The sequence below is a fragment of the Pteronotus mesoamericanus genome, unplaced genomic scaffold (genome assembly GCF_021234165.1).
Source record: "Pteronotus mesoamericanus isolate MK-2021 breed Mesoamerican mustached bat unplaced genomic scaffold, CSHL_Meso_final contig_33, whole genome shotgun sequence".
In the NCBI taxonomy this organism is placed as follows: Eukaryota; Metazoa; Chordata; class Mammalia; order Chiroptera; family Mormoopidae; genus Pteronotus; species Pteronotus mesoamericanus.
The window spans coordinates 14,258,369-14,275,863 of NW_026555135.1; the positions used below are offsets into that span (position 1 = coordinate 14,258,369).

The window sequence follows — 17,495 nt, forward strand, 5'->3', positions numbered from 1 at the left end:
CCTGTCCTTGAACTTATATTCCAAATGGGGAGACTGACAATATATAATCAACAAAAATAATGCATAAACAGTATAACAGGATAAAAGGTTATGTATTAATAAAGAAAATAAGAGATCAAATTGGGTAAGGTGGGCAATTTGTAATGTTAAACAAGTTGGTTGGGGTAGACATGCCAGGTAGAATTTGCAGGAGGGAAGGATAAAGCCCTGTGTCTACAGTGGGACACTCCAGGCAGAGAACAGCTGGGACGACGACTCCAGGGTAAGAGACTTCCAGGTATTTTAAAGAAGAACAAAATGACCTACGTGATGGGGTGAGAGGGAGATGAAGTGAAGGGGAAAGTAGTCCAGGGAGATAACAAGGGGCCAGATAATAATTTGTAAGGACTTTGAATGAAATAGGAAAGCATTGTAGGTTCTTAGACAATGGACTAACATGGTCTGGCTTGCTTTTGAAAAGGTATCTCTGCCTGGGGTCTTGAGAAGTGGCTGTAGGGAGGGGCAAGGACCATTAAGACTATTAGGAGGTTATTTCAGCAGTAAAGGTGATTAATGTTGATTACTAACTAGGACCAGAGATCTTACAGTGGAGGTAATGGTATAACTCTGTATTTGAAGGAAGAGTCAATGGGGATTTTTTACTAATTGACTGAAGGATAGGAGAAAAGTCAAAAGAAGATTCCAAAGGTATTGGCCTGAGTTAATGAAAGAATGGATTTACCATCAGGTGAAATATGGAATGCTAAAGATAGAGCAGCCTTGGGAATAAAGGGAGAGACCTGGATTTGCACTTTGGAAATGTAGGATTTGAGATATCTATTTGACATTTTCATAAATATGTCAAGTCAGCAGTTGAGTGTTCCAGTCTGGAGATTAGATGAAGAGTGTAGGTTATATATTTAAATTCAGAAATTTTCAGTGTATGGGTAATACTTAATAATATGAGACTGAGTAAGATGTCCAATGAAGCAAATGTAGATAGAAAAGAAGGTCACAACTGATCCCTGGAACACTGTAAAACTCTATCCTTAGTTTTATTTCAAATACTACTCAACTAATAGTTGACTCTAATACAGAAGTATTGAAGGTAATAGATGTGAGATCCTTCCTTGGAAGGTTAAATATTTATTCCCCTGTATGTAAGAAAAAGATCAAAAGTAGGTAATGAAATCATAAATAAAACCAGAAAACTTTTTTTTTAAAATCAGAGAGAGTGATTAAAAAAAAAGGCAGATGATTTTTAGTAGTGTTGTGGCTCATGACTATATTTACAGTTTTCAGGTTACTAGTAAACTTGTGTAACCCATTCATTTAGAATCAGAAGTTCTAAAAAGATAATTCAAGTTAAGAGAAATATTTATAATAGTAAGTTTAGTTCAACAAATACAAATTTTTTGCCTACTCTGTGCCATTCACTGGGCTAGATAGTCATTGACTTAAAGCATCCTACTTTTATTTTTTTTTTTTAATTTTAAATCTAGTAAATTTATTTATTTTTTTTTATTTTAATTAATTTATTTACTTTTTAAATACATTTGTCTCTGCCTTCCCCCCCCTCTTTCCCTTGCCCCCTCCCACCTTCCCTCTCTCAGCTCTTCCCCTTTGGTTTTGTCCATGAGTCCTTGCTATATGTTCCTTGACTTTCCCCTTCCCTTCCCTTTCCCTGCCCCCCCTTCCCTCTTGTCTCTGTTGATTTCTTTTCCTTTCAGTGTTGCTGGTCATATTTGCCTTGCTTCTTTGCATTGTTGGTTAGGTTCCGCTTATAGGTGAGATCATATGGTATTTGTCTTTCGCCCCCTGGCTTATTTCGCTTAGCATGATGCTCTCCAGTTCCATCCATGCTGTTGCGAAGTTTAGTACTTCTTTTTTTCTTTCTGCTGCGTAGTATTCCATTGTGTATATGTACCATAATTTTTTGATCCAATCATCTACTGATGGGCATTTAGGTTGCTTCCAAGACTTGGCTATTGTAAATTGTGCTGCTATGAACATTGGGGTGCATAGGTTCTTTTGTATTGGCGTTTTGGTGTTCTCAGGGTATAGTCCCAGCAGGGGAATCGCTGGATCAAAAGGCAGTTCCATTTTCAGCTTTCTGAGGAAATTCCACACTGCTTTCCATAGTGGCTGCACCAGTCTGCATTCCCACCAACAGTGGACTAGAGTTCCCTTTTCTCCACAGCCTCGCCAGCACCTGTTGTTTGTGGATCTGTTTATGATGGCCATTCTGACCGGTGTGAGGTGGTACCTCATGGTGGTTTTGATCTGCATTTCTCTAATGGCTAGTGATGCAGAGCATCCTTTCAAATGCCTCTGGGCCCTCTGTATCTCCTCCTTAGAAAAGCGTCTGCCCAGGTCCTTTAAAGCATCCTACTTTTAAATGTGTAAAACATTCAATAGAGAGAGGTTGAAACTTTTTTCAGATTTTATCATTCATTTATTCTTAAGTCAATCCACTCATTTCTGTGTTTATTTCTCATCACTATATTTTTTAAAAACTTTTTTTTTGAACACTGGAGAGATAACAATATAATTGGGTTGTTAAGGGGTAGTAAATTTATTAATGCTATTTAACTTCCCCAATAAATCTATAAATTCATTACTGCTACTACTTCCATTTAATGGTAGAGGAAGCTGAAGATCAGAGAAGGAAATTTATTTGCATAAAGTCACACCAATATGTCAATGATGGAATATGGATTTCAACATGGATATGTCTGACTCCAAAGCCTTTTGATTTAAATCGTTGTGCTATTGGAAGGTAATAAAGATGAAATATTAGAGATAATTTACTTGTCATAAATTCACCTTCCTTAGATTTTATTGGTGAATGTTTATGTAGAAAAATTAACAAGGGAAATTTGAGAAGTGCTTAGGGACCTGGAAATTATATTATTAGACAAAGTGGTCACTTTTTTTTTTTTTTTACAGCTGGTCATTTTTAGTTATGATATTTATTCTTTAGAAAAGGGTGGTTCCCATAGTGTAGACTTTGATAGAAAGGTGAATGTGTAATAGTTATTCATTTGTTTCTGAATAGCTTTGTGATATTGGAAAAAATATACTTTTTTTTTTTGATAGGACATGTTATATCAACCTTAGGGTCTTTCCTTCCTGTTTGAAAATTTCTTTCCTTTTTACCCAATTAACTTCTCACTTTTATATGCATTGATTCTGTTTTCTTTCAGAAGGAACCACTAAACACTCAAGATTTGGCTAATATTCTCTCCTCAATGTTCCTATAGTGATCAATTCTTATCCTTCTCCTTGCTCTTTCTTTTTTTCCTCCTTCATTTCTTTCCTCTGTTTGTTCATTTGTTTCTTCATGCTCTCCCTTACTTCCTCCTCTTTTATTCTTTCATTAGACCAACATTAAATCTGTTTTTACTATATGCCAGGCATACTTAATGTACTTAACTTTCAAATATGTAAGACATTCAAAAGCGAGAGGTTGGAACTTTTTTCTGGATTTTATTATTCATTCATTCTTAAATCAATCTATTTATCTCTATGCTCATTCCTCATCACTATAAATTTTATAAAACTTTTTTTAACACTGGGGAAATAACAGTTAATATTATTGAACTGCTTATTTATGTGTGTGTCCGCCTGGGCTATGGAATACTTGAGGGTAGGAGTGTGGCTCCATGTACACTCCTGGTCAGTTTCCAGTGCTGTGTTTGTGCTTAGTTGGAACTATTTGCCAAGGAGTACTTCTGTCCTCTGTGCCACCATCGCACTTGGCATATGACTCAACTATTGTGTGTATCATATGTTACATTTTTTTTTTTGCTTTGAAAGATATATATTTATAAGCCATATTTTCTTCATCTATAACTACCGTATCACTATTGCTTTAAACTAAAACATTCAATATTTTGTCTCTCCTGAATGTGAATGTAGAATAAATTCTTTTTTTTTATTTTTTATTTTTTTTAGAGCTTTTTTTTAATTTTTTTTAATTAATTTATTTACTTTTTAAATACATTTGTCTCTGCCTTCCCCCCTCTCTTTCCCTTGCCCCCTCCCACCTTCCCTCCCTCAGCTCTTCCCCTTTGGTTTTGTCCATGAGTCCTTGCTATATGTTCCTTGACTTTCCCCTTCCCTTCCCTTTCCCTGCCCCCCCCTTCCCTCTTGTCTCTGTTGATTTCTTTTCCTTTCAGTGTTGAGTCAGCCCCCTCTACTAAAGACATTTGATTCCATATAAATGGAAGGTCAGATACTTTCCTTTTATATTTCTATCACTAGAACCTAGTACAGCATTGAAAACTTGATAAAAGAACTTTTGCTGAATGGATAAATGATAAGATAACCAGCTATGTATCATGTTCCTATTCAGGTTATTACCTAACCTAGAAGCCAAGAAATAATAGCATGTTATTCTGAAAGCATGTTCTATTTTTAATATTAATGAGACCTATTTATTACAATTATTTTAACAGGAATAAACACATTTCTTATCTAAACTCCCTTAAAGATTCAGAGACACATGATACTTAATAAATGGCAAGGCTTTTTTTATTCACCCCTTTTCTTGTCTTAATTGAATCGTAATAATTAAATAGGCAGCTCATTTTAAGTACATTTGAAATGAAAAATATCAGAGCAACCTGGTGATTGAAAGCTGATTTTTTTCTCTTTCTGTAATTTCCTGAAACGATGAGGCTTCAAAACATGACTGTGAATAAAGGCAGGTAGCATAAAGTAGTGAAATCATAGTCCCTGGCTTGATTTTTCACTAGATTTGTGATTTTGAGCAACATACAGAATCTTCTGGGGTCTTAATTCAACTGTAAAACAGTAATATTTACCTCATAAGATTTAAAAGGATAGTTTTAATTATTGGTAATGAAAAGCAATCCTCCCATGTTTTTATTTAGTGTACTTGATAAAAGTTTAAAAAATAACTCCAGGAACACACATGAAGTAACCATTTGTCAGAAGACAGTAACTCAAGAGCTGGAATTATAAAATGTGTCAATGGTTATGCCTCCTTGGAGCTTTCCATTCTTTCCTAGGTTCCCAGCAACTCTCTTTTGTTTGTTCTCTTTTCCCCTCAAGGGAAGATACAAAGGTAGGTCCTACCTCCAAATCAATTAGGTAACTTAGGGAACAAAAGAAACTTCTTAGAGAATGTTCGTATTGACATTAAAATGCTGATATGTGGTGCCTCTCTTCCATTTTATGCTTTGCACATAAAGTAAAATACATTTCTTTATGAGTGAAAAAGCAAAAAATCATTCTAAGTTCCTCAAAAAGCTTTCCATCAAGTTACTTTTTGAAAGCCATGTTGTTTTTGCTTTTTTTCTTTTTTACTTGCGTTTGTTGGAAGGTGGCCAGAGTTGGCAAACCCACCTGGAAGTGTTTCCATGCTTTTGGCTTCGGATTGGGGAGCTAAAGATCTGCTACTTACATCCTATCCTAAATTCTTTGAGAGAAGACAAATTAAAGATTTTTTCTAGGACAATTTTTGCCTGTATCTGGTGAGGAATGGTGTGCAATAAAAATGTTATCTTGGCAGCAGCTTTTAGGGAATTCTGTGAGTGCCTAGCTTAAATTGTTGCCTTCCAATATTATCCCTCCTTCCTCTCTCACGTTTTAGTTACCTTTTTCTCTCAGGGAAACAATTACACCCTCCTATTGATTTAATTTCTTAATAAGATCTTCTCATTGCTCTTTATTCGCACTGCATCATCATACTCCAAACCACAAACAGATTCACATTGTGATTTGCAAAATTTCCTGACTGTCATTTTCTCTTATCCTCCTTTAAAAATCCCCAATTTAGCCTTTATTTTTAAAATTTATCTTTTAGCATTCAATACTTAGTGCAAAGAGTATGAATAATTTAAATATAAAAATTTTAAACATAGGGAGTTATAGAACAAATATTCAGATTTAATAAATGTTGATATTTTGTCATTTCACATTACACACACACATACACATACAGTTTGCAGATATAATTGAAATCACTTTTGCAACTCACATCTGACTCCCTTCTCTCTTTCTAGTTGAAACCACTATTCTGAAATCAGTACCCCCCCTGTTAATTTTTAAACAATATTCGCTCTTTACATTGCGACTATGTAAATAATATTTATTCAGAAGTCCATTTTGATTATACTTCCTTTCTTATTCAGTTTTTGGATATTCTGGAGATAATAATTGACTCATTAAAACTATTCTCTCCTTAAGAATGTAAATATCATGGGGGTAGGTAATTTTATGTTTTAGTCATAGAAATATTTTCAACACATGGGCCTATACTTGTTGAATGACCAGATGACTGAATGATTAACAAATGGTTCCATTTCCCTTAGGAGGAACTTTAAAATATTTATCATGGTTTACAAAGCCCTATGAGTTGGCCTTTGCCTAGCTTGCCTATGTCACTCTCAGTTCATTACTGTATGTCCAAAACACTCTTCTCTTTCATTTTAGTTTGCTCAACTCCCATCTTTGCTTTAATGCTTGCATGTATGAAATTCACTGAAGAGGCAACTTTAAACCTGATTTAAGTGCTTCCACTGATACAGCTTCCTACACCATTCTGCTTTTCTTTGCTGCTAACACTCAATATCTTATTATCACTTATCAATATTTAGGATGATGATCTCTTTGAGGGCACTGATTCTGTTTCCTACTTGCTGCTAACATAAATATTGTTAGATAAAGAATTGCTACTTGCTGTCCTCAATAAAAATAAATTGAATTAGGGGTGTTGTCTATGTTTTGCCCTCACTTTCTTTGTATAACCTTCTTTCTTTCTTTTCTGTCTTATTTTCATGCTAGATTCTCTTTCTCTTCCTAATTCCTGGTCCCTGGTTCCTGCTAGTTCATGATGGCTATTAAGAATATGGCAAGTTTAACATTTATTTTAAAGGCTTTATTTATAAAAACATACTTTCATAATATAATTCATATTAGAGGCTACATATGTTTACACATATATGTAAGTAAATGAAAAACTAACCCACAATCTCATCATTTGTAAACATCTTTTCTTATCAGTAGGTAACCTTAATTTCAGACATCTTTCTCTGAACATATACATATATACAAGTCTATAGATAAATATGTAGACATTAATATGAGTTGATTGCCATTCTTAGTTGTTTTTCTAAATAATTATTCAATTTTAAGTGGGCTCAGATCTCTTAACTGTGTTAACAATCTTACACAGTTTTGTTGGGATTACCTGAACTAACATTTGGAAGATGTTTTAAACAGTTGCTGACACACAGGGAGTATTATGTATGAGTTAGCTGCTATCACCACAGTGAGGACACTGACTAAAGGCCTGAACTGTCATGATGCAGGGTAAAATGGGGTAACTATAAGCCAAGTGGGTAAAGGAAAGACTTACAATGTTCCCTGAAGCTAGCTGGCCTCAAGCATGACTGTGGCAGGTTTTGGAATAACTGAAGCCATCGGAGCAGTCTTCTGACCAGTAGCTCCAAGTGATCTGTTACTTGGCATCAGAGTCAGTGATATAGGATTGCAAACAGCTCGAGGTTCTTAGGAAAAGTGCTGTAATATCAATTAAAAGCTAAACTTCACGTAATATCAATGTAACTAGAGGAATCATTTCATTCTTCTAATTATAAACCTCTACTGGCCCCAAATTATCTATAGAATGAAGTCCAAAGTTTTTAGTTACAGGATCACTTCACAGTATTGTCCTAATACCTGCTTTCATCTTCATTTGTAACTCTCCCCATCATTTTACTGTAGGCTGACACACATTGACTGAGTGTCTCCTCTATGTCAGGGTGTAAGTGCATTCCAGGCAGAAAAGAAAATACATGTACGGGCATGGAAGAATCAAATAGCACTGTGTGTAGATAAGAATTATAACCAGCCTTTTATACTAGAATGTAAAATGAGTATTATAAAATGGTGGTGATTGAAACTGGCAGGATCATAGGAAGGGGTGGGAGAGAGAATTTTGTGTGCCATGTTGAAAAACTTGGAATGAATCCTATGGAGATATGAAACCATTGGTAATGAAATAAAAGGGATAAATCTCTATTTTGGATACATTATCCAGTAGCAAGATGCATAATAGACTTAGAGGAATGTGATATAAATTTGGTAGCAGGGAAATAAACTGGGAAATGATTGCAATAGTCAAATGTGAGAAGATGATAACCTAGTCAAAGGAAGAGTTTTACAGATGGAAAGGAAATGAAAGGGTAAGTATTTCACAATTCAAACAGCCAGCCTTGAAAAAATGACTAGATACAGGTGATCAGGAATAGAGAAGAGTCATTTCTTGTGGGTTGGGGCATTTAGGGGAACGATGGTGCCATTAATAGCCTTGATGATCTCTAATAAGATCTGCAGTTTTTTTTTACTAAGTGAGCTTCAAGATCATGCCTCAAGAGTAAACCATCCCAAATTCTTCAGGGTTAGGTAGGTCCTCCTCCACTTTTCCATTATACTTTGTTCATTCTTCATCTACAGCACTTAATACACTGTTAGTACCTGTTTACATGCTTTTCTCCTACTAAAGCAGTGATTTTTCATCCAGTGTGTGGCAAGATGCACACTGATGCGCTGCAAGAATTTTTAAAACATGCAATACCTGACTATTTAGTCAGGGGGACTGACCTGTTTTCCCCTATATTGTCAAATAAAAACAATGGTAACAGCCAACACAACAGCTTGTTCAAATTGAATGAATCAAAATTATAACTAATATTTTTGTCAGATCGGTGTGCCACAGAATTTTTGTGATTAGTTTGTGTGCCACAAAATAAGAAAGGTTGAATATTGCTACTCTAGGTTATGTTTCTTGGAACGTTAGACTATATTTTCTATTTCCAGTTTGTATTGCATTTTCCGGCACAGACTAGAAGGTCTTAACTGTTAAATTAATTAATTCACACTTGAAAAACCTCAAAAGCATCTCAAAGTGATCTTGTCTGGAACCAGACTATTGATTTTTATGAAAGAACGCCTTTATTTCTCCAGTCTTCAAGAGAGACTATTTGGTAGCCTTACTTAATATTTACTCCAGCCAACCTGCAGTAACCACCCAACTGGCCTTCCTGCTCCCAGTTTTCATCTCTCTCCAAAGTATTTTCCCTCATAGAAATTAGAATATTGTAAAGATATACACGCAATCATTTTTTTCTTCTGGTACTCTGCCTGAATGGTTTATCATTGTATTTAATAATAAACACTCAAATCTTGAACATGCTCTCCAAGGCTCTATGTAATCTAGCCCCTGATACTTTATGATTTCTTCTGACACCATATACCTATTTGCTTCCCCATCTACAGACCTTCCCATGTGCTTCTCCATTAGCCAGAAAGTCCCAACTCATGAGATTCTTTACTAGCTATTTCTGTTTACCACTTACGTGTTACCTAATTTTTACTCCTTCAGAGAGATCTTTTATGGCTACACATTTAAATTATGTCTTTCCTAATTTAAATGCATATTTAAATATATTATTCCTTTACTTTATATTACTTAACACGATTGTCTGTGCATGTGTGTCTTTGTGTGTGACAGAGCGAGAGAGTAAGTGAGCCAGAGAAAGGGGGGGATTAATGTTTCTGTCCCGCTAAGATGATAAAGCATATAAGAACCACATCTGATTTTTAACCTCATTTTCTCCACCACTTATTTTATAATGCCAATAAGAATAATAAATATTTTCTGTTCAATGAATATATAAGCAGACCATATTCATTGTCAGCAGCATGGTTTTTACAAAATATCTGACAAAAAATATTACATCTATATATTCACTTTCAAGGTGCTTAGTCATGCAGATAGTTGAATCTGCAAGATAGTTGTTCAGTTTAATGATAATCTATGTTGAAATTAGGAATTTGATAAAAAGTAGAGAAATAGTAAAAAAGTAAAGATCACAATACTGCTCCTCACTCCCTCCCACAGAAACCCATCATACTTGTTTTTCTTTCTGACATTTTACTGCGAGTGTACAAGTGGGCTATATTTCATCTATTCAACTAATTTATTGAAGGCTTTATATTCACCACTGACTTGGCTTGGGGGACACCAAGATGTACAATAGGATCAGAAAGCTCATTGTCTCATAAAAATAGGATTCAAATGTTAACACAAGGCATTTGGGTATCTTATTAAATCAGTGATTTTTATTTTTTAACAAAAAGAAAGTTTTCTACATAAACGCCAATCACTGAAAACAAAGCTTTAATGTGAACTGGTCTCAAAAACCCTAAGATCACAGGAGTTTTAGAAAAAGGCTTTCAAAATGAGCTAATACAACTACCATAATAGTTTCTTGTTCTGTGAGGGATGGAGACTAACACTGATGATATTATAACCTTCAAGCCTTAAACTGTGCTAAATCTATACTAATCTTAAAACTGCTAGATGACCTGACATAACACACGGTGAGCCATCTTTCCAGATTATTTTTCTCTATTTTCTTTAAAAATTTAGTTTCATATGACCCCTCCACATACTCCTCTTTTCACAAATTTGTCTTTTTATTAATTGCAATCATATTTTTATCTTTTTGCCTTTCTCATTAACTTAAGATAGAGATTGTACCTTTATTTCAGTGGAAGGCAAAGAGGCATGTAATATACACTGAATAAATTAGAAGGAAAGATGAAAGCTATATATTGTTTTTATATTTAAAAATATAAATAACTGTGAAATATAATGTTGAGAACACAATGACACATTCCTTAACATGTTTGCGGAAAATAAACCCAAACCAAAACAACAGAAAACAAACACCTGCACCCTAAAAAACAAAACAAAACAACCAAGCAGCGGGCAAGCAGTCTTGCCCTATGCAGACATTATTTGAAAACCCATTAGCAGGAGGTTCCTGGTTTAGATAAAGAAAAGTACTAAGACAAACAAAGAGTTTTAGACCAAGTACTACCCAATTCTGCGTAACCTTTTTGCTCTGGGATACATCATGACATATTTTAGTCTCTTCCTGGCCAGTCCCTCCCTCTCTTACCACCTCAAATGACAGTAAACTGGGGCCCTGCATAGGAGCTTCTGAGAATATCCTGAGGATGGGGTGAAAATGTTGTAGTAGTAGAAAACTTGGGAACTCTGATTCATTTTGGTGGTGAGGGTGGGCATATAGGACAATCACTCTGTAAGATCTATAGATTTTCCTGATTATCCAGTTGTTGCAAAGCCTTCTGTTCTCAAGGAAATCCTTTGTCACATAAACCAAGGCCACCAAAATGAGAAATACTTGGAGATCTGATTCCCTCCTCCGATCCCTCTGTCTTTTTCAGAGTTTTTGTTTGTTTGTTTGTTTGTTTGTTTGTCTTTAGAGATGTATCTACGCTGACATTGTGATACATGTACCTGTAAGTTCATCATTGGGCCAGGACCCCAGCTGGCATGCCTTGCAGGTATACTCATCAAAGACATACTCATTCTCTTTACATGGTGTGCAGGTCCAACAACAGCTGACTTCTCCCTTCCGGATCACCTAAAGCAAATATTTAAAGTTCTCATTATTTTTTTGCAAAGATAAAAATCCAGCAATTTTTTATTCAAATACACTGCTTTGCAAAGCAGAAAGGACTTTCAAATAAATTATTTCAAATGTTATCAGGTAGGCAGTATAAGTATTAATATTCTCATTATATAATTAAACAGGCTAAGTGACCATTTCAATATCATAAAATTGGTTGGTGATAGATCAAGAATTAAATTAAATGCAAGCCTTTGGACAATCAGCTTTAGATATCAGTATTTAATTAAGTGCCCGTGTTTGTGTTCATATATAAAGATACATACATCTACATATGTTTATATATAACTGAATTTTCCTGAGGCTATTCCTCTCTTTCCCTCAAATTAAGAAGTTTTGCTCTCTGGATTTACTTTGGCATCCATCCACTAGCTGAAAATTGTTAGCAAAAAATGTTGTGTATTTGCTAAACAATCTTGATATTGATAAAAAAAAATAACTAGGTATTTGTATTGAATGAAGAGGCAGAATTTGAATTTTTTTTGGAGGTAATCTCCTGGTCTCTGTTTCTACTAAAAATATGGTTTAATAATTCGGCCCATCTTTTTCTTATTCTAGTAACTTTGATTTGCTTGGAATGAAGGTAGACATGGATACGATCATTGTGACTATTACATACCTTCTAATCTATTTGATTTTTAAGGTGATACAAAATAATTGAAATAATTTAACAGTTGTAAGAATCCCAGATGTTAGTATTTAGAAGTGGTTGTCTTCCTCCCCACACCCCTTATACTCTATTCCTTGTCTTAGACACTGACTCTATTAAGGACCTTTGCTAGTAACAATGTCTAGATGTCTATAGCCAAATACAATGGTAAGGGGCACCTCTTTCTTATTTTGTACCATCCCTTGTGCTGGCTCCTGACACTGCAATGACACAAGTAGGGAATGGTGACAAAAAGGGCCTAAAATATCCTTTCCTTAAAATAACCAGAGAAGTGAGGCAGAATTGTTCCTTAGACCTGTTTAATCAGGCTAAAGTACTCTTCCTAAAACTATTGGCTATTTACTGGCTATTTAGTGAATGCCATATGCTATTCTCTCATTAAAACATTTGAACAACTCTTTATAACAAAGCTGGTTTTATTTGATTCTTTTTTGTTTGTTTGTTTTAGGGAGAAAATGAAGGCATAATGAGCTCACACACACATGTGAGTAAATTAGGAATCAAACAGTGGCTGTTGGGCTTCAAGGTTCATGCCTATAAACACTGAGGTTTATTGGTCTGTACAAAGATTGAGTTCATGATATTTTGAAAGATGTAGAGGAAAGAGTACTGGCCTGGGGATCAAAAGGCACCACAGTTCTAGCCTTACTTGTATTCACTAAGTAGTTCTGCATCCTTCAGCTGATCCTGTTTCTTCAAACCAAGACTTTTGCTTTTTAAATATACCTACCTTTATAAGGTTTCCTGAGCATTACCTTTTAATGCTGTAACATAGAGAAGCTAAAATTAAATGCCACTTAACTTTTTCAGAGATGAATTAATGGACAGCCTGGTCAAATTCTAAGTTTTTTGATGTATAAAACTTTATAAATGGAACTATTCTACTGATAGGCAGAGTATGACAAAAACTTATCTAGTTAGATAGTATGTCATTTTTGCACAGGTCTCTGTTTAGTACATACGTTACTGTATTTACTAAAATACAGCCAGGAATCTTGCTCTAATAAAGTAATATAAAAATTAAAAACACATCACAGTAATTTGTCAACTGTACAATAGGAAAAATGTTAACTGTTTTAGTATTAGTATGCACATAAATATTCCCATAGAGACATTAATTTCATTTTTGGGGTAATTTCAACCACTCTAGTAAAACAATGGTAAAATTATTAGACAGTTACTAGTAATGCAATCAGACCCATTTCAAATATTGAAAGATTCTTTTTCTTCACAGGGCTGAGCAAACAAGAGCAGTTGCATTTTCTTTCTAGAAATATGCTGACTTCCTGTGGTTCAGTTCATATTAGTTTGTGAATTTCTTCTTTTTTACCAAAATAAGTTCATACTCTTTTTCAAGATTAATTCAAATATCACAATCATTTTTTTTTGTATCAGTAGTGAAAACTAATATGTCTCCTGATCATTCAAAACTGATTGGTTTTACTTTTTTTTTGCTTGTTATGGATGTTTTGTCTCACATTCATTTTGAATACAAGAGGTGGTGACAGTTCTCTTTCATAGTAATTCCATTCTTTTTTTGAACACCCTGGAAGTAATGCTGCTTTCATTATGAACCTTTGCTGTACTGATGCCCTTTCATGGACTCTAAATTAGTAAATCTAAACAATGCCATAAGGTGTTACTATTATTAATGAAGTTGTTAAGTGGAAGCCTTAAACCATATTAAGAAAATGTTGTAAATTTTATATTTAATAGAGTGAAAATGAGATCTGGTTAGGGAAATAGAATTTTGGATTAAAATGACTAAATATTATTACCAATTAACAGTGTTTAAACTATTATAATAGGGGATAAAATTCTTCTATTGTGTAAGTTATTTCTAGTAGGATGAGGTAGAAAAGTATATACATCTGACCCTTGAATAACGTGGGGGTTGGGGCACCAACCCTCTTCCCCTAATCCTGGCACAATTCAAAATTCACATATAATGTTTGATGCCAACAAAAACTTAAGTTGTCCCTTCTGCAGGTAATTGCTCCCAGGACTCCCTGCAGATATGCACATATTTGGACACTCTCAAGTCCTCTATATAAAATACAAAACAATGCATATTATAAAGAAATCTCTCAAATCAGCCATTCAGCATTTTGAAGTTACATGTTCAAACTATTGCTGTGAAGGGCCAAAACAATGTCTATGTGGTCATTTACACAGGATAATATTTCTGCAGGAGGAACTGAAAATTGTGAACAATTGATATTCTGAATTAGTTCATAAAGAATTTCACATGAAGTGCTTAGCTGTAAGATGATTAGCCAAAATGCAGACTGTCACTATATATCAAAGGTCAGCAAACCTTTTGCAAAGTATCAGACTGTAAATATTTCAGTCTTTATAGGCCATACAGCCTTTACTGAAATTCAACTATTCAACACTATTTACTACAGCAGTCATATACAATACATAAACAAGCGTGGCTGTATTTCAATAAAACATTATAAAAACTGGCAGGTCAGATTTGGCCTGTAGACCATAGCTGACCAACACTTGTATATCTTAACAAAACATGAGGAAATTTTCAGATACTGCATAAGCCACTGGGCTATTTATCAGGTATTAATAAATTTATGCTTATCTTCATTTACCTTGTCATTCTTTCTTCTGGTCTTATGCTTACTAAATCTTCATAACAACCCTTTGAAGACTTTACAATTGATACTGAAATATTCAATAAATGAGCCCTCAAATGTGTTCTAAACAGAGTGAAGGTAAGGTTGATTGAAAAGAGCAAGGTTAATTGTTCCAGGTATGTAAAATGCCTGAAATGTCCAGTAGTACTTTAATAACTATCTGATGAATTTTGATATTGTTTTTTCGTCTAGGGCATTGTATCCCATTAGAGAAGCTCCTTTTAATATTATATCTCCATCTCTTCTTTCACTAGATGGTTTCCTGTAAGTGTAGCCAGACCTTATTTAGTATAAAAGTAGCTTTTATTGTCCTCAAACTCCCAGACCACCCCTTTGCCTGCATTTCACCATATATTTCTCATTGATCAGTTGCCGTTTTATTCTGTTTAATCTGGTAGGCTTCTGTTTCCAGAAGGCCCCAAGTGAAGGGCTAACTCCAATTTTTATGTCTTTCCTTCAGTCTTTCTCCTTGACCTCTCTTTTTCATTGCTACTATCTTACATGATACCGTGCCCTCTGATTCTCTATATGTCTCTGACCCTGTGGCTCTTCACCCTCTACTTTTTCTTCTTTTTGGCTGATCTCCTTCAAGGTCTCTGTTTTTGGTGTACATTTATTTATCTTTGTACTTTCAGGTGCAGTGATCTAATCTTCTCAAATAGGTTTAATTTTAGCTCTGTTCAAGTAATTCCCAAATCGGTGTCTTCAGTCTTATTTCCCTTTGATATAGACCATGTTTTCCATCACTGGCTAGATATCTCAATACCAACATCCCAGACTAACCCATTGCCTTTTCTGTAAAATCATTTCCATTTTTCTGTTCCTGACAATGGTATTATCTGGTTATTAAGACTAGGAATCACAGGTGATTATCTCAGACTTCTTTCTCTTCTCCAGCCCTACATCTGATTGGTAACCAGGGTTGGTTGCATATACCTTGATAATGTTTTGTTTTTTTTAAAATATTTTTCTTTTTTTTTTTTTAAGATTTAATCTACTTATTTTTGGAGAGAAGGGAAGGGAGGGAGAAAGAGAGGGAGAGAAACATCTATCGATGTAACACATCGATTGGTTGCCTCTTGCACGCCCCCAACCAGGGACCTGGCCTGCAACCCAGGCATGTGCCCTGACTGGGAATCGAACCGGCGACTCTTTGGTCTGCAGGCCAGCACTCAATCCACTGAGCCACACCAGCCAGGGCGATAATGTTCATATTAAACATTCTTGTTTCCTTTCTAGTCTCACTGTTTCTTCCACAGTTCAGGGCCCCCCTTGTCACCACAGTGTTCTTTTCACTTGTTTCTTCTTTTATTTATGTTTCATACCTCTACTCATGAATTCTTCACCTACTATAGCTCAGCGTATGTCAAAATCTTGGCCAAAATTATTCTCAAAGCCCTGGCTAATAAAATTAAGTTCAACCTATTTAGTATGACATTCAAAGCTCTCCATAAATATGGATTCAACCTATTATTTTGACTTTCTCTTTTATAATAAATATTTTAAATGATACACCCTAGATTATTCATTATTATTTCAGAATAATTGACCACTTCTGCACCTTTCTTATTAATGTTCCTTTACTGGAACAGTAAGTAATTATTGCATTTCCACTAATCTCTCTCTGAAATCATAGCCATTGTTCATGGTGCAATGTCTGATATTTTATTCAGAAGAAATTTCTCCCTTTCCTTTATATGAACTTACATATAGCTCCCTCCTCTTTTTTCTTAATGAAATCATCACATTTTACGCAATATTACTTATCTGTGCCCATAATACCTTTTTCCTCAACTAGACCATAAGTCTTCTGGCAGTAAATGTGTCTTACTTATTTTTCCCCATTGATATAAACTATTATATTAGTAGGCATTTGATAAATACTTGTCAAATTAATCATATGCCATAATCATAATCAATATGTCAAAAATCATATTGCAAATTAATATGATTTTCAATTGAGAACTACTTATTCCCAGGAAGTATGTCTTTAAAGGCTTACATGTGTAGAAAGGGTATAGGCAAACATTACTTATCAATTGGTTCAATGAATCCAAGTACTAAGATTATTGTGGGTCATGCTAGGTATCATAAAGGATTAATGAGAAAAAAGTAAAAAGTACAATTTTTGACATTGGAAGCTTCCAGTATAAAAGATAAAACATATCTAAAATTTTAAACAATAGTCAAATATAGTGAACACTTTTGAATTTACAAGAAAAAAATAAAGAAACTTGGACCCCATTTTACCTTTATCTGGCCTTTCTCACATGGTTCGCTGCACACAGATCTGATGATGGTGCTTTTCTTGGACCATACTTCATCATCATCCATCTTTAATTCACCATTGTCCCAGCTTCCAACATTGATATAATCAAAATAATCTTTTCCCATTTCCTTGAAATTCATTATTTCATACCTTAGGAATAAGAATATAATAATTATTCAGCTAACATAGAAAATTTCAGCCATGAAAAAACAATAGATTTCATTCCCAAACCATGTATTTACTGTCATATCAGTGACATTGGAATTTTCCGTGACTACACTAAGAATAACAAAAAACCTGTCTGTTTCACTTTTTCTTCAGAGACCATTTTTAAAAAATATTCAAGCTTACACCTGAAGTAGAAAATGATCCCATGTGAGGTGACTTAACTT

The 17,495-nt window shown here is 34.6% G+C and overlaps 1 protein-coding gene across 3 annotated transcripts in view; it reads right to left on the bottom strand.

Annotated features, from left to right (window-relative positions):
• Positions 1 to 17,495, bottom strand: part of GRM5 (glutamate metabotropic receptor 5) — a 451,151-nt gene that overhangs the window by 62,350 nt on the left and 371,306 nt on the right. For all 3 annotated transcript variants that reach the window (XM_054576410.1, XM_054576409.1, XM_054576408.1), the window contains exons 5-6: positions 17,085 to 17,253; positions 11,342 to 11,468 (exon numbers count right to left, since the gene is read on the bottom strand). In XM_054576410.1, coding sequence (XP_054432385.1) covers positions 11,342 to 11,468; positions 17,085 to 17,253 — 296 coding nt within the window. The remainder of the gene's footprint in view (positions 1 to 11,341; positions 11,469 to 17,084; positions 17,254 to 17,495) is intronic.